Raw genomic sequence first — 24618 nt, 5'->3', positions numbered from 1 at the left:
TTAAATACGTAAATAGACTGGCAGCTTTGCTAGAATTATGACCTAAAGTGTATTTTTTAAATCATGATTTGTAATATTTCTGAAACAAGCAAGAATGTACGTTTTTGAACACCTACACCAAGAGAGATGGAAGAGCTGTATTGTCAGTACAAGTGTTGCATTTGATTTTGTACGTTTGAAACCTGTCCCACACCATGTTGTGCTCCACCTTCAACCCTGTGTTTGTTTGACCGACACTGGCTCCTACACCCTCAACCCCTCAGATTTTAAAATTCGCATCCTCGCGTCTACATCTCTTCATGGCCTCGCCCCTCCCTATTTCTATACCTTCCTTCAGCCTTAGAACTCCCCTTCTGAATCCTTCATGCCTCTAACTCTGACCTCTTCTCTCTCTCTCTCTCTCTCTCCCACCATTGGTGGCTGTGCCTTTAGCCGCCTGGGCTTCACAATCCTGGCATTCCCTCCCTAATCCTCTCCACTTTCCTATCCTTTAAAGACTCTCCAAAATCTGCCTCTTTGACCAAGCCTTTGGGCAACCCTCCTAATATCTTTTTTTGGTTTGGTGTCTATTTTCTTTTCATTGTTGCACTAATGTAGAAGCACTTTGGGATGCTCTTCTATGTTAAAGACACTATATAAATGCAAATTATGATGCTAACCTGACTTGTTTCTTTTTGGCCCCTACGAAAGGAAAGATGCCGAAATAGGGTCTGGGAGTCAATCAGAGTTTTATTGTTGGTGAGGGAAGTTTACAGATTACCACAGGCATATTAATTTCTGGCTCCAGGTCAGAAAAGGATAGTCTGAAATGACTGGCTTTCTTTTTAAAATCTTTTTGACACTTTAATGTGTAGGATGTTTTCAAACCCTTTGTTATTTAAATAAAAAATGTTAGAGAGCAGAGAAATGGGGTTTGAGTATATATATATCCGATGTGGAGCTTGCAACAGCACGATGGGCCAAATTGCCTTCTGGGTTAAAGTAGTTCTGTAATGGTTGCCATCACAAATGTTTGATGTATGGAGTATATCATCAATACTTAATCAATATTTTAATGAAACTTACTGTATACAGTTTTGGTCTCCTTACCTAAGGGAGGATGTACCTGCCTTAGCGGGAGTGCAACAGAGATTTACTAGACTGATTCCTAGGATAGAAGGTGTGGGGGTGGGGATTGTCCTATGAGGAACGATTGAGTCGACTATATTCCTTGTTTTTTAAAAGGAGTTAAAATATCAGGTGTGTTTCAAACGTTCTCCTTGGTGCAGAGTTGTTGAGTGTTATACCTTGCTGCAAAATGTATAGAAGCTTTATTTAAAAATTTAGTTTAGAAGAATGAAGGGTGATCTCATTGAAACGTATAAAATTCTAAAGGGGTTTGATGGGGTAAATGCTGGAAGGATGTTTCCCCTAACAGGGGAGTCTAGAACTAGGGGTTACATTCAATTTCCCCCCTTTTTTTGGGGGGTACGTGACCCATTGAAAGCCAGTCCCGGGCTGTGTGCGACCGGCAGAGAGGTGCGCGACTGTGCACCTTCTTGGCAATGTTGGTCACAGTCTCCAAATAAGAGGCTGGCCATTTAGGACTGAGATGAGGAGAAATTCCTGTCAATCTTTGGAATTCCCTATCCTAGAGAGCTGTGGATGCTCAGTTGTTGAGCATATTCCTGACCAAGATCGATTGAGTTTTGGATACAAAGGTAACCAAGGGCTGTGGGGATCGGGTGGGAAAGTGCAGTTGAGTTCTAAGATCAGCCGTGATCTTACTGAATGGCGGAGCAGGCTTGAAGGACCGAATGGCCTACTCCTGCTCCTAATTCTTACATTCTTACGGAGAGAAAACAAATTGATGATCCTAAAACTTTACCAAAAAGAGTATGAGCTTACAGTTCTAAGCAGTATTTGAATATGATCTTATATTCTCTATTGAGGTGTGAGGGTGACCGTAAGCTGATGTCGTGCTAAGTTAGTTAAACATGGATACGAAATTGGCTTAGGAACAGAAAGCAGCCCAGCTTGAAGTATTGTCTAATTCTGGGCATCACACATTAAGACCGGTGTCAAAGCCTTGGAGAGGTTGCATAGGAGATTTACTAGAATGGTATGAAGGATGTGGGACTTCAGTTACGTTGAGAGACTGGAGAAGCTGGGGAGGTTCTTTTGGAGCAGAGGAGGTTTAATAGAGGTGTTCAAAATCATGAAGGGTTTTGAGAGCGTAAATAGGGAGAAACTTTCCAGTGGCTGAAGGGGTGGTAACCAGAGGGTACAGATTTATGGTAATTGGGAAGAGGAGGAGATTTTTTAATGCGGTGAGTTGTGATTGGGAACGCACTGCCTTAAACGTGCAGTGAAAGCAAATTCAATGGTAACTTTCAAAAGGGAATTGGATAAGTAATTGAAGGGGTAGAGTTCCCGGGCTATGAGGAAAGGGCAGGGAAATGGCACTAATTGGATCGCTCTTTCAAAGAACCGGCACAGACACGATGGGCCGAATGGCCTCCTCCTGTGCTGTAATCATTCTATGAACAGCGAGTTTCTGAGCAGATCTGAGTTTGATCCCTTGATTTCAGCCCAGGCAGCAGTGGGGTCACTGCAGTCGGCCACAATTCTGCCAGGTTAGCAAGAAGAAAATGAGACACTGTTTCTGCTCCTGGGTTGTTGGAAATGTACGTGTCAGGTGAGGACCAAGTCTGATCTGGATGTGATGCTCTCTGGGATTGGAAAGCCCAATATCTAGACTCACTTGGCTGTTTGGGCAGGTTACTGGAGGGCGCCTGGCCACCTTGAAGCTGTACCCCAACAAAAAAAGTCGGTGGCTTTAGGGAAGGGAGATAATTGACCAGGATAAGTGGAAGAGGGAAATAAAAGCTGTATGAACTCTTTATGGAAAATTTGCCGGTACAGAAAGAAAGACCTGCATTTATACAGCTCCTTTTTTGACCACCGGATGTCCAAAGTGCTTTACAGCCAATGAAGTACTTTTTTGAAGTGTAGTCACTGTTGTAATGTAGTAAACATGGCAGCCAATTTGCGCACAGCAAGTTCCCACAAACAGCAATGTGATAATGACCAGATAATCAATTTTTTTTACGTTGACTGAGGGATAAATATTGACCAGGACACCGGGGATAACTCAACTCTCCTCCTCTTGCGAAATGGTGCCATGGGATCTTTTATGTCCACCTGAGTGAGCAGGCTTAACGTCTCATCCGAAAGACAGTGCAGTACTCCCTCAGTACTGAACTGGAATATAAGCCTAGATTTTTGTGCCCAAGGCTCTGGAGTGGAATTTGAACCCACAACCTTTTAACTCTGGCGAGGGTGTTACCCATTGAGTCACGGCTGACCGAAAGAGATGCTACCATATATACTCGCTTATAAGCCTACATAAGAACATAAGAATTAGGAACAGGAGTAGGCCATCTAGCCCCTCGAGCCTGCTCCGCCATTCAACAAGATCATGGCTGATCTGGCCGTGGACTCAGTTCCACTTACCCACCCGCTCCCCGTAACCCTTAATTCCCTTATTGGTTAAAAATCTATCTATCTGTCACTTGAAATTTATGTTCCTGTTTGGAGCTTAAGTAAAGGATTGGGATGCCTTATTTGAGATTTCCCTCTGAGCACAGAACCATTGCCTTTCTACCAGCTCTTGCCCCGCTCTGCTCTTCAAACACTGCGTGGTTTAAATGGCATCTGACCTTCTCGACGCCCGACTTCCCGGCGATATAAAATTGGAGACAGCTGAGCAGGGCAGGTAGAGGGAGTGGGATATTTCAAAGCCCCCAGCAGGACCTAGAACTGGTCGGAATGTATCCCAGCACTGGAGGAGAGGAGTAACTGGGATCTGCTGGTTGAAGTGAGGAAACGGGAAAAATGTATTTGTACACAACAACTGGCACCAAGCTGGGAACTTTGGTTGAAAGATTTTTTTCAATGTTTGGGTCACCTTGAATGAAAGCTCGGGATTTTTGCAGTGGGAGGGTAGGGTGGTGAGGTGCCTTGTTTCCTTTGTGCTTCACCTTGTGTTTGAATATACATCGTGTGCGTGTGTAAACTGCCTTGTGACAGTAGGCGTTTGATTTCCATTGACTTTAGAAAAAGTTTTTTTTCCCAATGAAGTTATTAAACGATTTGACTTTTTAAAAATACATTAGTGCCCTTTTCCCAAGTGCAGTACTTACAAACCAGGCCCAGCAGTTTTACAAAACTATAGATTTGCAATTAAATCTCGCCTATACGGTGTCAGCCGTAGCTCAGTGGGTAGCACTCTTGCCTCTGAGTCAGAAGGTTGTGGGTTCAAGTCCCACTCCAGAGACCTGAGCACATAATCTCGGCTGGCTGAGGGAATGCTGCACTGTCAGATGTACCGTCTTTCGGATGAGACGTTTAACTGAGGGTGGATGTAAAAAAAATTCCAGAGCATTATTTCGAAGAAGAGCAAGGGAATTCTCCCCAGTGTCCTGGCCAATATTTATGGATGCGCTTATTTGTACTGCAAAAATGGCCACCATGCTCCACCCTTTGCCTATGATTGGTCCCCTTGGAGGATAAACCACACCCTGAAGTTTCACAGGAATGTGTAACTGGAACCGCCCATCCCAAGGTCTCACTGACTTTGCAAATTGTAACTTGATCCAATTTGACTTCCTGAAGCGACAGAGGACAGCAAGGGCCAGGCAAAGTGCCTTACTCCAGTCCAAGTGCGTGCCTTACCCCAGTGCAAGTGCATCCCACCCCCCCCCTCCCTTACCCCACCATCGATGGGGCATTGTGTACGGATTAACAACATGATTATTGTGTATGAAGTGAATAGTGAAAGTGTCGTGACTTCAGGATATCATCCACACCAATGATGTCCCTTGTAGGGGGTTGGAAGAACATGATCCGTCTTCCCCGAGTTCCCCCTCTCCCCTATGATCCCCCACCCCCAACACTCCCTGTCTCGCACGTCTGTCAAAAAAAAGTGCAGTACAAATAGTTTCACTGAATATTTATCTCTTGACCAAGATCACTTAATAAAACAGGTTATCTGGTCATTATCATATTGTTATTTGTGGGAGCTTGCTGTGCGCAATTTGGCTGCTTCGCTTCCTACAATACAACAATGACTGCACTTCAAAAATTGGTATAAATGCAGATCTTTCATTCTTTTTACTTGATGTAGTGCAGTTTGTGCACATTCATCAGTCTGCAAGATGGTTCGGAAATCAGGAGCAGACGAGGAAAACGGTGGTGATATAGAATTGGAGAGAAGCAGTCACCACTATATTTCACTGATTTCTTGCCTTTGTTATTCTTGTGTCTTGTTTCTAGGGACATGCGAGGACTCGGAAAGAGAAAGCAATCGAAGCAAATGCCTCGTTAATTAACCCTCCGGCAGCCCCTCCAGACAGCAAGTGCATGGAACCAGAACTGAAGGAAATTGAAGAATGGAGCAATCTAGGTTGAGTATTTAGTTTTTTTTAAATAATTGGGTGGGGGCTAGAATTACAAATGGATTGGCTCAGTTGGTAGCACTCGCTCCTCCTTGTCACACGTGTGTGTGTGTGTGTGTGTGTTCAAACCCCACTTCCTCACTTGAGCACATAATCTCGGCTGACACTTCAGTGCAGTCCTGAGGGAATGCTGCATTGTTGGGAGTGCCATCTTTTGAATGGGACATTAAACCAAGGCCCCTTCTGCCTGTTTAAGTGGGCGTAAAAGATCCCATGGCACTATTTGGAAAAAGAGCAGATACTTCTTCCAGTGTCCTGGCCAACATTCCTTCCCCTCGAGCAATACCACCAAACACCGATGAACTGATCATTCATTGCTGTTTGTCGATGTTGCTGTGCCCAAATTAGTTGCCAGATTCTTTTCAATAACAGTGATTGTACATCACCAAAGGTACCAAACAGTTAATTCTAAACGGTGTTGTATAAATTCAGTTATGTGGCACAATAGACCAGAGAATGATTGTACTTGATGCTGGGCACTCTGTGATCCAATAGGCCAGGCATGAGCCATTCACCGCTAGGATTGGATGTAGTGCCGACTTTCAGGGTGGCTTATTTCTGTCTGTAATGGTCCTGCATGAAATAGCTTTGGCCATTTTTAGCCCAGGGGCCTGATTTTTATACTAATTCGTGCTAAGTTCATCAGAGAGGCCATGAGGGTGGTTTTTGTGGGACGTAGACACGGGTGCAGCAGGTGGTCCTTTTCTCGATTTTATACTCCATGTTGGGTCAAAGCCCACGGAAGCTTTGCTGTGTATCAAACTGCGCTGTACTGATATGGGAGTGCTTGATGTTGATACTGGGTGCCTTGGAATGGAACATGCCTGTTGCCAGCATTTGGATACCTTCGGAGAGGGAGAGCATGTGTATGAGTATGCGTGCGCACTATAAGTCTGATTACAACCACCGACTTCTCTGGTGCCTGTACCACATTGTTCACTACGTACACGTAAAGGTCACTTTGAAGCAACATAATGGGCCCCTGCAAAGGGCAAACCAAACCCACCGAGGGAAATTAATGAAACAAACCCTTATGTTACAGATGATTCTCATCGCTCTTGATTTACCCCCTTTAAGCGAGGGTTATTTCGGGAAGTGAATTTTTTCGGGTGAGATGGGGGGGTGGAGGGGGGAAGGGGAGGGGAAGGCTTGACTGTGCATCTTTCTCATGCTCTATTTGATTTCGGAGTGTTTTCTGGCAGACTTTCAAAAGTGGAGACAGTGTTCCATTCCCCAAAACTGGCATCAGCTTGCCTTGGTGAGCATTACAAGTGAAAGGAGAAATATTTGAAGAATATAGATCCTGATCCCATCATTGAAATGTCTCAAAATGCTTTATATCGTCCGTTACCTTTGAAGGAGAAGCGACCGTTATGTAAGTAAGCATGGCAGCCTAGAGTAAGGTCGTTTAAACAGCACTGAGACAAATGACCAGCTAATCTGTATGTCGGTTGAGAGAGGAATGTTGACCACGGCGTTAAGAGAATCCAGTTTTGAAGAAGGGTCTGTACCAGAGACGTTAACATGTCTGTTCTTTCCACAGATGCTGACTGACCTGCCGTGAGGTTACAGCATTTTGTGTTTTTGTTTTGTTCGGAGAATTCCGTGCTCTTGTAATTGTGCCGTGGGATGGTTCCCGTCTTCCTGAGCAGACAGACGGGCTAAAGCACGATGCCTTCTGCAATGCAGCACTCCTTCAGACAGCACGGTGCCTTGTAATCACAGGGTGTTAATGACCCAAGAGCCTCATTGTTAGTCCTTCGAAAGAGAGCTGCAACCTGGAATTTAGATTCTGCTCCGGATCCTTTCAGTCAAAGGAAATCATTTAACCAGTTCGGAGTGTAAGGCCAGGGAAATACAATTATCTCCTTAAAATTGCCACTTGAATCGTGTGTCTTTGTAGTGCGTTTCAACAACAACCTGCATTTATATAGCGCCTTCACTGCAGTAAACCATCACAGGAGCGATTATCAAATAAAATCTGACACCGAGCCTCATGAGACAGGTGTGAGCTAGGTTTTTAGGAGTGTCGTCTTCAACCTCTGTCGTCGAACTACAGTACGCGGACAACGCTTGCGTCTGCGCATATTCAGAGACTGAGCTCCAAATCATAGTCGACATCTTCACTGAGGTGTATAACAGCATGGGTCTTACGCTAAACATCCGTATTACAAAGGTCCTCCACCAACCTAACACCGCCACACAGCACTGCTTCCCCGGTCATTAAAATCCACGGCGCAGCCCTGGACAACACGGACCACTTTCCATCCCTCGGGAGCCTATTATCAGCAAGGGCAGACATCGACGATGAGATCCAACACCGCCTCCAGTGCGTCAGCGCAGCATTCGGTCACCTGAGGAAGAGTGTGTTCGAAGATCAGGCCCTCAAATCTGCCACCAAGCTTATGGTCTACCGGGCTGTAGTGATACCGCCCTCCTGTATGGCTCAGAGACGTGGACCATGTACAGTAGACACCTCAAATCGCTGGAGAAATACCACCAACGATGTCTCCGCAAGATCCTGCAAATCCCCTGGGAGGACAGACGCACCAACGTGAGCGTCCTCGATCAGGCCAACATCCCCAGCATTGAAGCACTGACCACACTCAACCGCATTGGGTGGGCCACATTGTTCCCATGTCTGACACAAGACTCGTAAAGCAAGCGCTCTACTCTGAACTCCTACACGGCAAGTGAGCCCCAGGTAGGCAGATGAAATGTTTCGAGGACGCCCTCAAAGCCTACTTGATTAAGTGCAACATCCCCACCGACACCTGGGAGTCCCTGGCCATAGACCGCCCTAAGTGGAGGAAAAGCATCGGGGAGGGCGCTGAGCACCTCGAGTCTCGTCGCCGAGAGCATGCAGAAAATAAGCGCAGGCAGCGGAAGGAGCATGCGGCAAACCAGACTCCCCACCCACCCTTTCCTTCAGCGACTGTCTGTCCCACTTGTGACAGGGACTGCAATTCCTGTATTGGACTGTTCAATCACCTAAGAACTAACTTTTAGAGTGGAAACAAGTCTTCCTCGATTTCAAGGGACTGCCTATGATGATGAAAGGAGGAGAGAGAGGCGGAGAGGTTTAGGGAGGGAATTCCAGAGCTTGGGTTTGATAAGAACATAAGAAATAGGAACAGAAGTAAGCCAAATGGCTCCTTAAGCCTGCTCCGCCATTCAATAAGATCATGGCTGATCTGATCATGGACTCAGCTCCACTTCCCCACCCGCTCCCCATAACCCCTTATCCCCTTGTCATTTAAAAAAACTGTCTATTTCTGTCTTAAATTTATTCAATGTCCCAGCTTCCACAGCTCAGAGGCAGCGAATTCCACAGATTTACAATCCTCCGAGAAGAAATTTCTCCTCATCTCTGTTTTAAATGGACGGCCCCTTTATTCTAAGATCGTGCCCTCTAGTTCTCGTCTTCCCCCATCAGTGGAAACATCCTCTCTGCATCCACCTTGTCAAGCCCCCTCATAATCTTATGTTTCGATTAGATCACCTCTCATTCTTCTGAATTCCAATGAGTAGAGGCTCAACCTACTCAACCTTTCCTCATAAGTCAACCCCTCATCCCCGGAATCAACCTAGTGAACCTTCTCTGAACTGCCTTCAAAGCAACTATATTCTTTCGTAAATATGGAAACCAAAACGACACACAGTATTCCAGGTGTGGCCTCACCAATACCTTGTATAGCTGTAGTCAGACTTCCCTGCTTTTGTACTCCATCTCCTCTGCAATAAAGGCCAATACACCATTGGCCTTCCTGATCACTTGCTGTACCTGCATACTATCTTTTGTGTTTCATGCACAAGTACCCCCAGGTCCCGCTGTATTGTAGCACTTTGTAATCTTTCTCCATTTAAATAATTACTTGCTCTTTGATTTTTTTTCTGCCAAAGTGCACGACCTCACACTTTCCAACATTATACTCCATCTGCCAAATTTTTGCCACTCACTTAGCCTGTCTATGTCCTTTTGCAGATTTTTTGTGTCCTCCTCACACATTGCTTTTCCTCTCATCTTTGTATCGTCAGCAAACTTGGCTACGTTACACTCAGTCCTTTCTTCCCAGTCATTAATATAGATTGTAAATAGTTGGAGTCCTAGCACTGATCCCCACTAGTTCCTGGTTGCCAACCCGAGCATGAACCATTTATCCCGACTCTCTGTTCTCTGTTAGTTAGCCAATCCTCTATCCATGCTAATATATTACCCCCAACCCCGTGAACCTTTATCTTGTGCAGTAACCTTTTATGTGGCGCCTTGTCAGATGCCTTGTGGAAGTCCAAATACATCCCATCCCCTTTATCCACCCTGTTCATTACATCCTGAAAGAACTTCAGTACAGGATTGTTTCCTGCCACAACATGGTAATAGTCTGTGGACATTGTAGTTCAGCACAACATTTATTGAAGTACAGTAGGACCATCGTTGTTTGCAATAATGGAAATCTCTCTTTCCCCCACCCCCATGGGAGGTGTAGATCATGGAAATTGACATAATCACAGAGGTCAAATTTTGGGTTTACTTGTATGGTTCATCCATCTTCTTGTCACCAGAGGTAAAGACGAGTACAACGCAAATAACTGATGGGTGGCAAGTATATTGAGCTTTTGCAGTCCCTGAGTTCTGAGTAGGTGTAGCATAAAACTTGCTGCACGGTCAGTCTTACTGAGAGAGTTCTTGAGAAAGGCGGGTGTGGGAAGTAGAAATATGTACACTGCTGCAGTGGGGTCATGGGTGGGCTTGGAGACTGGGTTCAGCCACAGCTCTTCCCTGTGCCTTGAGGTTGATTTATACCAGATAGGAGGTAGTGCTTTGTCCTATAATAATTCTGGAAGCTAATTGGAGTGTGGATAATAGGTGATCTGTTGCACACTGTTACTGTGCATAGCTTTTTGTCAGTCTTCCTACAAATGATGCTTGGGTTCCAGTTTGATTCGCTCAACGCAATATCAGGAAGCGGCTGAGCACACAGCACAGCAAAGGCTATAGACTCCAACAACATCCTGGCTGTCTTGTTGAGCGCCTCTAGCCAAGCCGTTCCAGTGCAGCTTACAACACTGGCATCTACCCGACAATGTGGAAAACTGCCCGGCTGCGACCAGTCCACAAAAAGCAGGAGAAATCCAATCCGGCTAATTACCGCCCCATCAGTCTACTCTCAATCATCAGCAAAGTGATGGAAGGTGTCGTCGACAGTGCTATCAAACGGCACTTGCAAGCGGCGGGGAGGGGAGGGGAGGGGAGGCCGTGGAGCGGTGGGGAGGGGAGGGGAGGGGAGGCCGTGGAGCAGCGGGGAGGGGAGGGGAGGCCGTGGAGCGGAGGGGAGGGGAGGCCGTGGAGCGGCGGGGAGGGGAGGGGATGCCGTGGAGCGGAGGGGAGGGGAGTGGAGGCCGTGGAGCGGCGGGGAGGGGAGGGCGGGGAGGGGAGGCTGTGGAGCGGAGGGGAGGGGAGGCCGTGGAGCGGTGGGGAGGGCGGGGCGGGGAGGGGAGGCTGTGGAGCGGAGGGGAGGCTGTGGAGCGGCGGGGAGGGGAGGGCGGGGAGGGGAGGGGAGGCCGTGGAGCGGAGGGGAGGGGAGGGGAGGGTGGGGAGGGCGGGGCGGGGAGGGGAGGAGAGGCTGTGGAGCGGAGGGGAGGCTGTGGAGCGGCGGGGAGGGGAGGGCGGGGAGGGGAGGCCGTGGAGCGGAGCGGAGGGGAGGCCGTGGAGCGGAGGGGAGGGGCGGGGAGGGGAGGGGAGGGCGGGGAGGGGAGGGGAGGGGAGGGGAGGCCGTGGAGCGGAGGGGAGGGGAGGCCGTGGAGCGGTGGGGAGGGTAGGGGAGGGGAGGCCGTGGAGCGGTGGGGAGGGGAGGCCGTGGAGCGGTGGGGAGGGTAGGGGAGGGGAGGCCGTGGAGCGGTGGGGAGGGGAGGCCGTGGAGCGGTGGGGAGGGGAGGGGAGGGGAGGCCGTGGAGCGGAGGGGAGGGGAGGCCGTGGAGCGGAGGGGAGGGGAGGCCGTGGAGCGGAGGGGAGGGGAGGCCGTGGAGCGGAGGGGAGGGGAGGCCGTGGAGCGGCGGGGAGGGGAGGCCGTGGAGCGGCGGGGAGGGGAGGGGAGGCCGTGGAGCGGAGGGGAGGGGAGGCCGTGGAGCGGAGGGGAGGGGAGGCCGTGGAGCGGCGGGGAGGGGAGGCCGTGGAGCGGCGGGGAGGGGAGGGGAGGCCGTGGAGCGGAGGGGAGGGGAGGCCGTGGAGCGGCGGGGAGGGGAGGGGAGGCCGTGGAGCGGCGGGGAGGGGAGGGGAGGGGAGGCCGTGGAGCGGCGGGGAGGGGAGGGGAGGGGAGGCCGTGGAGGGGAGGGGAGGGGAGGGGAGGCCGTGGAGCGGCGGGGAGGGGAGGGGAGGGATGGGGAGGCCGTGGAGCGGCATGTCGGAGCCCAGAGGTGGAGCGGCGTGGACAAGACCAAGGGAAGACACGGCACGAGCCAGCGGCGAGGTCGTGAGGCTTGCATTGCGCACTGAGAATTCCACGTAGAGAGAGGTCTTGTGGGATGGAGGACAGTAGGAGTATGTTTGAGTCTGTGTGTATGTAGCAAGAGGTGAACAACATTCAGACTTGGTCTGATAAATGGCAAGTAACATTCGTGCCACGTAAGTGCCAGGACCTGGCCATCTCCAACAAGAGGAAACCTAAACACCTCCCATTACTTTCAATGACATTACCATTGTCGAATCCTGGGGGTTACCATTGACCAGAAACTTAACTGGATCAGCAAGAGCAGGCCAGAGGCTGGGTATTCTGCGGTGAGTGACGCCGCTCCTGACTCGAAGCTTTTCCACCACCTACAAGGCACAAATCAGAAGTCAGGAGTATGATGAAATACTCTCCACGTGCCTGGATGAGTGCAACTCCAACAACACACAAGAAGCTCAACACCATCCAGGACAAAGCGGCCCACTTGAGTGGCACCCCATCCACCACTGGTGCACCCTGGCTGCAGTGTGTACCATTTACAAGATGCACTGCAGCAACTCGCCAAGGCTTCTTCGACTGCAACTGCCAAACCTGCGATCTCTACCACCGAGAAGGACAACAGCAGCAGGCGCATGGGAAAACCATCATCTCCAACTTCCCATCCAAGCCACACACCATCCTGACTTGGAAGTATATCGCTGTTCCTTCATAGTCGCTGGGTCACAATCCTGGAACTCCCTCCCTAACAGCACTGTGGGAGTACCTTCTCCACATGGACTGAAGCGGTTCAAGAAGGCGGCTCACCACCACCTTCTCAAGGGCAATTAGAAATGGGCAATAAATGCTGGACTTGCTGGCGACGCCGACATCCTGTGAATGTATAAATAAAAAAAAACATCTGCTAGCATGGCAATGGAGAACTGAAATTCCTGTGGCTCCATTATGGGGCCTCCCATATCTGTACATTGCCAAAGAGCAGAAAGATTATCGAGTCTGGGTGTGCTGTTAAGGAAGGGAAAGCGTGGAGGTCAGACATTGCTCGAAAAGGAAGGAAAGCAGAAGATAATTTACGAACCCCACAAGCCAAGCTTCCAAACTACAGGCTGTGGGCTACAAGCCAGGCCCAATGCAGCCCTCTAATAGAGTTCAGCTCTTATTTGATGGTTTGACCTGTGAAGTTTTTTTGGCCTGGAGGCTTGTAAAGGGCTGTAAGCACTGTTGTCTCCTTGTTGCATCATCGAGATCTGTTTGCACCAGCAACGGGAATTCCTTGCACACAGCACTACCCCCCCCCCCCCCCCCCCCCCGTCATCAAGATCCACGGCGCGGCCCTGGACCAGTTTCCATATCTCAGTAGCCTCTTATCAACAAGGGCAGACATCGATGACGAGATTCAACATCGCCTCCAGTGTGCCAGCGCAGCCTTCGGCCACCTGAGGAAAAGAGGGTTCGAAGATCAAGCCCTCATATCTGGTACCAAGCTCGTGGTCTACAGGGCTGCAGTGATACCCGCCCTCCTGTATAGCTGAGACGTGGACCACATAGAGTAGACACCTCAAATTGCTGGAGAAATACTACCAACAATGTCTCCGCAAGATTTTGCAAATCCCCTGGGAGGACAGATGCACCAACCTTAGCATCCTCGACCAGGTCAGCATCCCCAGCATCGAAGCACTGACCACACTCAACCAGCTCCGCTGGGCAGGCCACATTGTTCGCATTCCTGACACAAGACTCCCAAAGCAAGTGCTCTACTTGGAACTCCTACATGGCAACCGAGCCCCAGGTCGACAGAGGAAATGTTTCAACCTCCTTGATAAAATGCCAATCCCCACCGAGTCCCTGGCCAAAGAGAAGTAGGAACATCCATCATAGGCAGTCCCTCGCAATCGAGGAAGACTTGCTTCCATTCCCTAAGTGAGTTCTTTGATGACTGAACAGTCCGATACGAGAGCCACAGACCCTGTTACAGCTGGGACAGACATTCGTCGAGGGAAGGGGTCAGTGGGGCTGGTTTGCCGCGCGTTCCGTCTGCTGCCTGCGCCTGGCCTCTTCATGCTCTTTGTGTTGAGACTCAAGGAGCTCAACGCCCTCCTGGATGGACTTTCTCCACCTCGGGCGGTCTGCGGCCAGGGTCTCCCAGGTGTCAGTGGTGATGTCGCACTTTACCAGGGAGGCTTTGAGGGTGTCCTTATAACTGTCCTCCTTTGGCTCGTTTACCATGAAGGAGCTCCACATAAAGCATTTGCTTCGGGAGTCTCGTATCTGGCAAGCGAACTATGTGGTCTGCCCAGCGAAGCTGATCGAGTGTGGTCAGTGCTTCAATACTGGGGATGTTAGCCTGGATGAGGACACTGATGTTGGTGCACCTGTCCTCCCAGGGGACTTGCAAGATCTTGCGGAGACGTCGTTGGTGATATATCTCCAGCGACTTGAGGTGCTCTCTAAATTGTCCATGCCTCGGATCCATACAGGAGGGCGGGTATTACTACAGCCCTGTAGACCATGAGTTTGGTGGTAGATTTGAGGGCCTGGTCTTCAAACACTCTTTTCCTCAGACGGCTGGAGGCTGCACTGGCGCACTGGAGGTGATGCTGAATCTCCGCATCAATGTCTGCCTTTAAAAGGCTCCAGAGATATGGGAAATGGTCCACGTTGTCCAGGGCCGCGCCGTGGATCTTGATGATTGGAGGGCAGTGCTGTGCGGCGGTGACAGGCTGGTGAAGGACCTTTGTCTTACGGATGTTAAGCGTAAGGCCCATGCTTTCATATTCCTCAGTGAATACATTGACTATATCCTGGAGTTCAGCCTCAATGTGCACAGATGCAGGCGTCGTCCGCATACTGTAGCTCAACGACAGAGGTTGGGGTGATCTTGGACCTGGCCTGGAGGCGGTGAAGGTTAAACAGCTTCCCACTGGTTCTGTAGTTTAGTTCCACTCCAGCGGGGAGCTTGTTGATTGTGAGGTGGAGCATGGCAGCGAGGAAGATTGAGAAGAGGGTTGGAGCGATGACGCAGCCCTGTTTGACCCCAGTCTGGACGTGGATTGGGTCTGTAATGGATCCGTTGGTAAGGATCACGGCCTGCATGTCATCGTGAAGCAGGTGAAGGAAGTTGACAAGCTTTTGGGGGCATCCGAAGCGGAGGAGGACGCTCTATAGACCCTCACGGTTAACAGTGTCAAAGGCCTTTGTAAGATCGAAGAAGGCCATGTATAAAGGCTTGTGCTGTTCCCTGCACTTTTCCTGCAGCTGTCGTGCTGCAAAGATCATGTCCGTTGTGCCCCGTTGGGGACAAAATCAGCATTGTGACTCCGGGAGGAGCTCCTCGGCCACAGGGAGAAGACGATTGAGGAGAACTCGAGCGACAACTTTCCCAGTGGCTGATAGCAGGGAGATTCCTCTGTAGTTGCCGCAGTCGGAGGAAGTGCATCCAGGAGGGCGCTGAGCACCTCGAGTCTCGTCGCTGAGAGCATGCAGAAAGCAAGCGCAGGCAATGGAAGGAGCGAGCGGCAAACCAGACTCCACACCCACCCTTTCTTTCAACAACTGTCTGTCTCCCACCTGTGACAGAGACTGTAATTCCTGTATTGGACTGTTCAGTCACCCAAGAACTCACTTCTGGAGTGGAAGCAAGTCTTCCTCGATTTCGAGGGACTGCCTAGGACGATGAATGGCTTTAAGCAATACACAAAGTCCCTGAGGCGCTCTCTGGTGCATAGCTATGTTAAACCATGGAAGGCAAAGGGCTTGAGCATCCTAGTCGTGGTGGTCATCTGTTCCAGAGCCAGACAACGGGTAAGGTTTTGGAAGTGGGTAGGGGATTTCAAAATTGCTTCGTGTGAAATGCAGCTGCTAACCTATGAGTGGATTTTGAAAGGTGGCATTAAAAACCGTAATCGCGTTGTGAGCAACTCCCAACAGGAAGCTGTTTGCTTCAAAACTCGGTGTGTGGTGTGCTCACCTGAGGGTAACTCTTGGCCGGTATTCGTACATGGCAAGAACGAGTAAGTAAAAAAAAAATTTATGCTCCTCAATGTTGGTGCTAGGAAATGGAACCGGTTTTTGTTTGACTTGGTGTCTGCTTCAAGCACTTCCAGGTCAGGCATAGCACAGAACAAGTGGAAAGTAAAGCTGCCCCAACAATGTGGGCGAATCTAATCCCCAAGAGCGCCCACCTACAAGACAGAGAGTGATCGATTTTTGAATATGAAGGGAATCAAGGGATTTGGGGATAGTGCAGGAAACTGGAGTTGTGGTCAAGAATCAGCCATGATCTTATTGAATGGCGGAGCAGGCTACTCCGAATGGCCTACTCCTCCTATTAATTATATTCTGCACCAGTGTAAATATTTCAGGATTTTTAAGGAGCACTCTTGGTAAGATTGTCAATTTGTGGCTAGTTTTATTCTAGGAACTTGGTTGGAGCTGGAAAAACGAATTCCACTTGACATCCTTGCAGTAAAGCATAGAGGGGAGACTCTTTCCACACCCCCCCCCCCCCCCCCCCCCACCCTGCCATACCACTCTCGATCAATCTGGATTCAATCTCTGGTAACCCAGGTCCTCGAGCTGAAAGAGGAATAAGCTGACACATTGTGGCATTCAGGCTGCTTTATGCCAGAGGCAGAATTGCAAACCTGGGTCTTTCTTGGGTCTGTCAGCTGTCTGCTTAGAGCAGAGAAGGTTAAGGAGAGATTTGATGGGTGTTTCCAAAGTCATGAAGGGTTTTGATCGAGTAAATAAGGAGAAAACTGTTTCCAGTGGTGGAAGGGGCGGTAACCAGAGGGCATCAAATTAAGGTAATTGGCAAAAAAAAACAGAGGCAAGATGAGGAATCACAATTTTACGCAGCAAGTTATGATCCGTACTGTGGGAACAAATTCAACAGTAATTTTCAAAAGGGGATTGGATAAATACTTGGAACTGGGAATATTTTCAGGGCTATGGGAAAATAGCAGGGGAGTGGGAGCCAGCGGAGGCACAATGGGCCTCATGGCCTCATTCTGTGCTGTATCCTGCTGTGATTCTCAACGTGCCAAGTCCAGCTGTTCTTGACACGGTCACAATGAGTAATTACCAATTTCCAAGAGATCCATTAAAAAAAATGGAGTTTGGCAGGTTTGCGCGCTCTATCTTTAGAAAAATATAATTTTGGAATAGTCTGCGCCAGTGCAAATTCCTGCTCACACAATGAATCTTCAGATCTTCGGGAGATTGGTGGAAGATTTCAAATATAAAAACAGGAGGGCGGGGATCATTTTGGGCTCGCCCTCTCACAAACCCGAACTGGTTTACTGCTAGTAATCAACAGTATGTAGCTGTGCAAATAGCTGGGGCAGTAACTGTGACATGTCGTCAGTATTCCAGTGGTGTCATTCTGGTGCCAATTAAACGGAGAAAATGGTTCCTTCCTGGTCTCTGATTCCAGCCCGCTTACTCAGAGTTTCATGCAAAGTGGAGGTGAAACATTGAATTTTGGGTCGTTACGTGCATTCAGTCACCAAAGTATTTAGCAAGCAGCAGTCCATTATATTCCAAAAGCAAAATACTGCGGATGCTGGAATCTGAAATAAAAACCGAAAATGCTGCAAATCTGAATGGAGCCAGCATCTGTGGCGAGAAACAAGAGTTAACGTTTCGGGTCGATTACCCTTGTCAGTCCATTATATTGTTGTGCTAATGCCCGAGAGTGGATGTGTTAATGATGCTAAGCAGTTACAGTGGTGGTTTATGTCATTTGGGGGGGGAAATAAAAGATAATGGAATGGAAAATAGTCATTCTCTTTCCCCATCCCCTACCATTTCGTTTTCATGCTATCAAACTGATATTCAATCTGAAAATGCTGATGGAATAACATCACTGAACTAGGCCAAATTGGACTGGTGACTGTCTCTGCCACACTGCAGTTAGAGCAACTGAGCATCACAGAGGGGAGATAAGAATTATTTTTTTTACGCAGCGAGTTACAATCTGGAATGCACTGCCTGAAAAGGCGGTGGAAGCAGATTCGATAGTAAATTTCCAAAGGGAAATTGGATAAATACTTGAAGGGGGGAAATGAGCAGGCGGGTGGAACTCATTGGGTAGCACTTTCAAAGAGATATAGTACAGGCAGACTGGGCTGAATGACCACCTCCTGCGGTGCATCATTCTATGATTCTAAGGCACTTTGAACCATTATGTAAAGGACCAGGAAGAGAGAAAGGCAACCAGAAGACACGAGAGAGACAGCTCACAGGTGAGAAAGACGCAAGAAGCTGACAAACACCAGATAAAGAAGACAAGCAAAGAAACGAGTGAGTAGACGGTACAGATGAGATTGTCTTAGGCATGATTTGAAACCAGGTGGCATGAACCCACCAGCTTTGTGGAGAGTCTAAAATGCTGTTTATGTGAATGGAGCAGGACAAACTTGGTGGCAGCAAGCTTTGGGCATTAACTGAAACAAAGAGAAAGTGAGACAGTCATTTTGTGCTGGGTACTTCTGACCTGGAGCATAAACCATGGAAGCGTTTTCCATTCTGCTAAGGATTGATTGATTGATCAGAAGTTCAGATTCTTTTAGAAATTAGACTTGGCTTTAAAGGGACACAGCTCTACCTTAGCAGCAGAACAATACACAACATGGTTTAATACACTGCTCCTTGTAAAACAGCATATAATCTGTTTGCCAGGAACAATACCACAGGAGATTCATTAGTGCAGGGGTGTTGCCTTTGCTGCATAAGTGCATACAGTGATTCCCAAATATAAAGGTTTTAATGTCCCCTTACTTGTATCTCGAGCTGCAATGCCAGTAAATCCTGGTGTTCTGATTGTCCACCCATGAGACACTAGCACTAAGTACAACCCTTTCCAAATCACATGGCTGGTAAAATTCAAACGGGTAAATAATAAGCACAAATAAGACCCAAGTCGACTGAGCTTTGAAGACTGACTTGCCGGCTTAGACTTTGCGCCGCTACTGAGTATACATGGAGAGATACAAAAAATAGCGATCTTTGCACTGAAATAGTAACACTTTTCCAGCCATGAAAAACTTAAAGGATTGAGGAATTCACTATTTATTGGTTCAGGAAAAACTAGATAATTTCTGTTCTGCCCTTGGGTTCTGAAGAATGTTAGGAATTAAATATAATGCATTGGTGGCTACAGGAAATATACTTCCCCAATCTTTTGTGGCAGCTCCCACTCCAGGGACTTGAGCACAAATTCTAGGCTGACACTCCAGTGCCGTGCTGTTGTTCTGCTGCACGGTCGGAGGTGGCGTCTTTGGGGCGAGTCATTAAATCAAGGCTCCGTCTGCTCTCAGCTGGATGTAAAGGATCCTGTGGCACAGTTTCAAAGAAGAGCAGGGAAGTTCTCTCCAGTGTCCTGGTCAATATTTATCCCTCAGTCAACATCATTAAAACAGATTATCTGGTCATTAAAATATTGCTGTTTGTCGGAGCTTGCTATGCGCAAATTGGTTGCCTCATTTCCTATATTTACAACAGTGACTACACTTCAGATAGTAATTCATTGGCTGCAAAGCGCTTTGGGACATCCGGTGGTCATGGAAGGCGCTATATAAATCCAAGTCTTTTCTGTTTATAAATAAACTTTTTTACATTTTATACGGCTGCAAATCACAGAATAGAATCATAGAACGGTTACAGCACGTCAGCTAGTCCCACTCCCCCGTCCTTTCCCCGTAGCCCTGCAGTTTTCTTTCCTTTAGGTACTTATCCAATTCCCTCTCGAAAATGAATTTATTGTGTGTTCAAATCGGGTATCAGCACAGTAAAGGTTAAATAGATCAACTCATTTGGGATAGAGAAGAATTGCTTTATGCAGAAATGCAGCCAATTTATTGGTGATTTTGCCAGTGTACTGTGATGGCGCCTCTCTCTTCTGGTCTCTGTGCAGTAGATGGCGCCAAGTGTATAGCGTGTCAGTCTTGGCAGAACAGTAAAGATTTAGAGGCCGAAAATACTAACAAACTGGGGGAGGCGAGAGGGAGAGCAAGCGAGTAGAGCAAGCGCAGCGTGGCAGCCCCGACCTGCGAGAGGTCATCAGTGGCAGGTCGGGGCCATAAAAGGAGCGGCGGCCTATCACTGCAAGGTACAGCACGAGCTGGTGCAAGAGGGCGACTGGATTGGACATCGAGATCCAGGTCGGTGATTGGAGCGTGGGCAGGTGCAGCAGGAGAGGTGTGAGTTCGGGGCCCAGGAGAGGCGTGAGTTCGGGGCCCAGGAGAGGCGTGGTGCCCAGGGGCGGGGCAGGGCAGCACGGGCCAGCCCACTCTGCAATATGTGTGCGCACTAACTCCGTGCAGCAGAGCTGGTCTCCAGTCATCTTGGTTAATCCTTGCCACCGGACCAAGACCTAGCTCTGTCAAGCCCGTGTGGTGGCTGGTGTGCAACGGCCACTCCATGTTTTAAAAAAAAAAATCCAGGCACAGGCATCTTCCACCCTTCAGCATGTAGCTCAGGACCTGGAATATTAGGTCCTTCATTGAAATATCTGTGAACTCATCCCTTTTTGGCGTGGAAACGGGTCCGCTTCGATACGTGGGACCGCCTATGATGATGATGAGAGCAATTACATGAACAAAAGAAAGAAAATGGTAATATAATTCCAAATGAATAAGGAAGAACACTGACTTAACGAAAGGGAGCAAGGACAATAGCTAGAAAAATTGGATAAGAAAAGGAGAAAATCGAGCAACAGTGAAAAATTGGGGAAGTGGGAAGGAAATCTGAAGATTACCCACAGTAAGTAAAGAAATGCTCGTGTGAGCGGCGTGTTAATGTGTGAAAACCCAGCTTAACGGGTGGTTGGTTTTGGGACTGCAGTTAATGTCAACATTCATTTTGACAGACTCCCTCCCACATGGCCCTCCTCTTCCCTACTTACCCACTCCGTGTGTTGTAGTAAAGACTCTTTGCATTGTTTCCTTCTCTGGAGTCTTAACTCATTTCTCGCTCTCGCTCTTCCTCTTTCTTGCTATCTTTCTTTTCATTCTCTTTCTCTCTCATTTCTATTTCACCTTTCTGCCTTTATTTCTATAGATGCATAGAAGGGGAAGCTAGAGAAACTCACGAGGAAGAAAGGAATAGAAGGATACAAGAACATAAGAATTAGGAACAGGAGTAGGCCATCTAGCCCCTCGAGCCTTCTCCGCCATTCAACAAGATCATGGCTGATCTGGTCGTGGACTCAGCTCCACTTACCCGCCCGCTCCCCATAACCCTTAATTCCCTTATTGGTTAAAAATCTAGCTATCTGTGATTTGAATACATTCAATGAGCTAGCCTTAACTGCTTCCCTGGGCAGAGAATTCCACAGATTCACAACCCTCTGGGAGAAGAAATTCCATCTCAACTCGGTTTTAAATTGGCTCCCCCGTATTTTGAGGCTGTGCCCCCTAGTTCTAGTCTCTCCGACCAGTGGAAACAACCTCTCTGCCTCTATCTTGTCTATCCCTTTCATTATTTTAAATGTTTCTATAAGATCACCCCTTATCCTTCTGAACTCCCAACGAGTAAAGACCCAGTCTACTCAATCTGTCATCATAAGGTAACCCCCTCATCTCCGGAATCAGCCTAGTGAATCGTCTCTGTACCCCCTCCAAAGTCAGTATATCCTTCCTTAAGTAAGGTGACCAAAACTGCACGCAGTACTCCAGGTGCGGCCTCACCAATACCCTGTACAGTTGCAGCAGGACCTCTCTGCATTTATACTCCATCCCTCTTGCAATGAAGGCCAACATTCCATTCGCCTACCTGCTGCACCTGCAAACTAACTTTTTGGGATTCATGCACAAGGACCCCCAGGTCCCTCTGCACCGCAGCATGTTATAATTTCTCCCCATTCAAATAATATTCCCTTTTACTGTGTTTTTTTTCCCCAAGGTGGATGATCTCACATTTTTCGACATTGTATTCCATCTGCCAAACCTTAGCCCATTCGCTTAACCTATCTAAATCTCTTTGCAGCCTCTCTGTGTCCTCTACACAACCCGCTTTCCCACTAATCTTTGTGTCATCTGCAAATTTTGTTACACTACACTCTGTCCCCTCTTCCAGGTCATCTATGTATATTGTAAACAGTTGTGGTCCCAGCACCGATCCCTGTGGCACACCACTAACCACCGATTTCCAACCCGAAAAGGACCCATTTATCCCGACTCTCTGCTTTCTGTTAGCCAGCCAATTCTTGATCCATGCTAATACATTTCCTCTGACTCCGCGTATGTTGGGGTTAGATGAAAAAGTTTGAGAGGAGATTGGACCTGTTGGGCCAAATGGGCTGTTTACGTGCTGTAAATACTACGTAATACGTAAGGTACTTGATACACAACTCCAGCTTGCATTTACAATAGCGCCTTTAATGTAGTAAAATGTCCCAAGTTATTTCACAGGAACGATTACCTCACAAAATCTGACGCCGAACCACATAGATGGTTATTAGAACAGGTGACCAAAAGCTTGGCCAAAGAGGTAGGATTTAAATAACGTCTTAAAGGAGCATAGAGAGGTGGAGAAGGTCAGGGGGAGAGTTCCAGGGCTCAGGGTCTAGGTCTAGGTAGCTGCAGGCATGGTCACTAATTGAGGCGTTGCTGAACTGGGAGCCAATGTAAGTCAGCGAGCAGATTGGGGTTATTGGTGAACGGGACCGGGTGTGAGTTAGCAGAGTTTTGGATAAGCTGAAGTTTACAGAAAGTGCAAGGTGGTATTAACTTTGTGAAATTTACACAGATTTGGAGCAAGATGTCTGCCAGACGGAATCAGTGGATCACTCCACCATGCAGAACAACTGTAAGAATAATAAAGTTTCTGGTTCTACACATCCTACTGAATCAGTAAGTACTATATTCAGAGCGGTGAATTCTGGAATTGTTAATATTTTTGGAACTGTTTGCATCAAAATGCAACAATTCATAGAATGATGCAGCACAGAAGGAGGCCATTCGGCCCGTTGTGCCTGACCCGGCTCTTTGAACGAGCGATCAGATTGGACCCAAGTCCTTTCCCCATAGCCCGGCATATGTTTCCCCTTAAAGTATTTATCCAGTTCCCTTCTGAAAGTTGTTATTTCACCACCTCGTGCCTTTTGGTTCGTTTGCCAGTTATCTTAAATCTGTGCCCTCTGGTTACTGAACCGTCTGCCACTGGAAAGCTTCTCCTTATTTACTCCATCAAAACCATTCGTGATTTTGAACAGCTCGATCAAATCTGCCCTTAATCATCTCTGCTCTGAGAACATTCCTACCTTCGCTAATCTCTCCACACAAACTGAAGTTCCTCAGCCCTGGTATCATTCTCGGTGAACTGACTTTTGAGCAGAGGACTTGGCGCATTGAGGTCCTGGTGTTTGATCAATTCACACAAATTTTAGCCATTCGTAGAATTAATTTCTATAACTCTGTGACCTGAGTGTTGTAGATATATTGATTATTATAGACCCAGTAAGGAGGAATGCAGAATCCTGGATTTCGGTCGGAGTCTATTGATTTTGATTGTCCATCAGTGCTGAGCTGGCTGACTGACCTCCGTGCCGCTGGATTGGGGAGGAGCCAAAATCAGTCAGGTTTTCTCCTGATTATGATCCAACTTGAAATTGAATGTTGGACGTTGAGTAATTAGAGGATCAGGTTTATTCCTGTTCTCTTTCTGCACCACCTCCATACCTTCACTGACATTCCCTGTTGAGACAAGCATGTGAACAATGCATACTTGATTGCGGTCATGGGGGAGGGGTGATTGGCTATTGTGGTTGTGGGGGAGGGGTGATTGGCTATTGTGGTTGTGGGGGAGGGGTGATTGGCTATTGCGGTTGTGGGGGAGGGGAGATTGGCTATTGCGGTTGTGGGGGAGGGGTGCCTGGCTATTGCGGTCATGGGGGAGGGGTGACTGGTGGCCGTGGGGGGAGGGGTGGCCGTGAGGGGAGGGGTGGCTGGTGGCTGTGGGGGAAGGGTGACTGGCGAAGGTGATAGTGCAGCTCTATTTTGCCGACGTACAAATTCTACGCAAAAAAAAAAATATATGATTTCCGTCATGAAGAAAGACTAAACCTGATCCCAGTTGACTTTAGTCTTTAGAGACTATCCTGTTGCAATTAGTATTTTTAAAAAGAGTTAAGAGTCCCTGAGCATTAATGAGCCCCTGCTGGAAGTAATCGTGTTATACCCGAGAGCTCTGAGCTTCTCCTTCCCTTACAAAACCTGAGAGGATAACAGGAATATGCAGGGCTTTTGGGAGAGCACGGGGCAGCGAGCTTCGTGTTGGATTTCTTAAGCAAAGATGTGATGGGCTAAATAGTATCCTCTTGAGCAGTAAACATCTGATTCTGTGGAACACCTTTCAGATGTAATGCCTGTGGTGCTATTTATGGTTACTTGGCATAATCCATGATACATGTTCTACCTGAGTCTAATAATAATAACTTTTATTTATATAGCGCCTTTAACATAGTAAAAAGTCCCAAGGTGCTTCACAACAATGTTACAGACAAACAGATAAATTTGACACCGAGCCACAGAAGAAATTAAGGCAGATGATCAAAAGCTTGTTTAAAGAGCTAGGTTTTAAGGAGCGTCTTAAAGGAGGAAAGAGAGGCGGAGAGGTTTAGGGAGGGAGTTCCAGAGCTCAGGGCCCAGGCAGCTGAAGGCACGTCCACCAGTGGT

At 48.1% G+C, this 24618-nt stretch overlaps 1 protein-coding gene across 1 annotated transcript in view; it reads left to right on the top strand.

Moving 5' to 3' along the window:
* The window catches only part of samd13 (sterile alpha motif domain containing 13), a 103402-nt gene that overhangs the window by 21401 nt on the left and 57383 nt on the right, over positions 1–24618 (top strand). Inside the window, exons 2-3 of the mRNA XM_070886508.1 lie at positions 5317–5446; positions 22691–22794. Coding sequence (XP_070742609.1) covers positions 5317–5446; positions 22691–22794 — 234 coding nt within the window. The remainder of the gene's footprint in view (positions 1–5316; positions 5447–22690; positions 22795–24618) is intronic.

This window comes from Pristiophorus japonicus, chromosome 8 (genome assembly GCF_044704955.1).
Source record: "Pristiophorus japonicus isolate sPriJap1 chromosome 8, sPriJap1.hap1, whole genome shotgun sequence".
In the NCBI taxonomy this organism is placed as follows: Eukaryota; Metazoa; Chordata; class Chondrichthyes; family Pristiophoridae; genus Pristiophorus; species Pristiophorus japonicus.
Note: the sequence above shows the minus strand (reverse complement) of the source record. Positions and strands in the feature narration are given on the sequence as shown.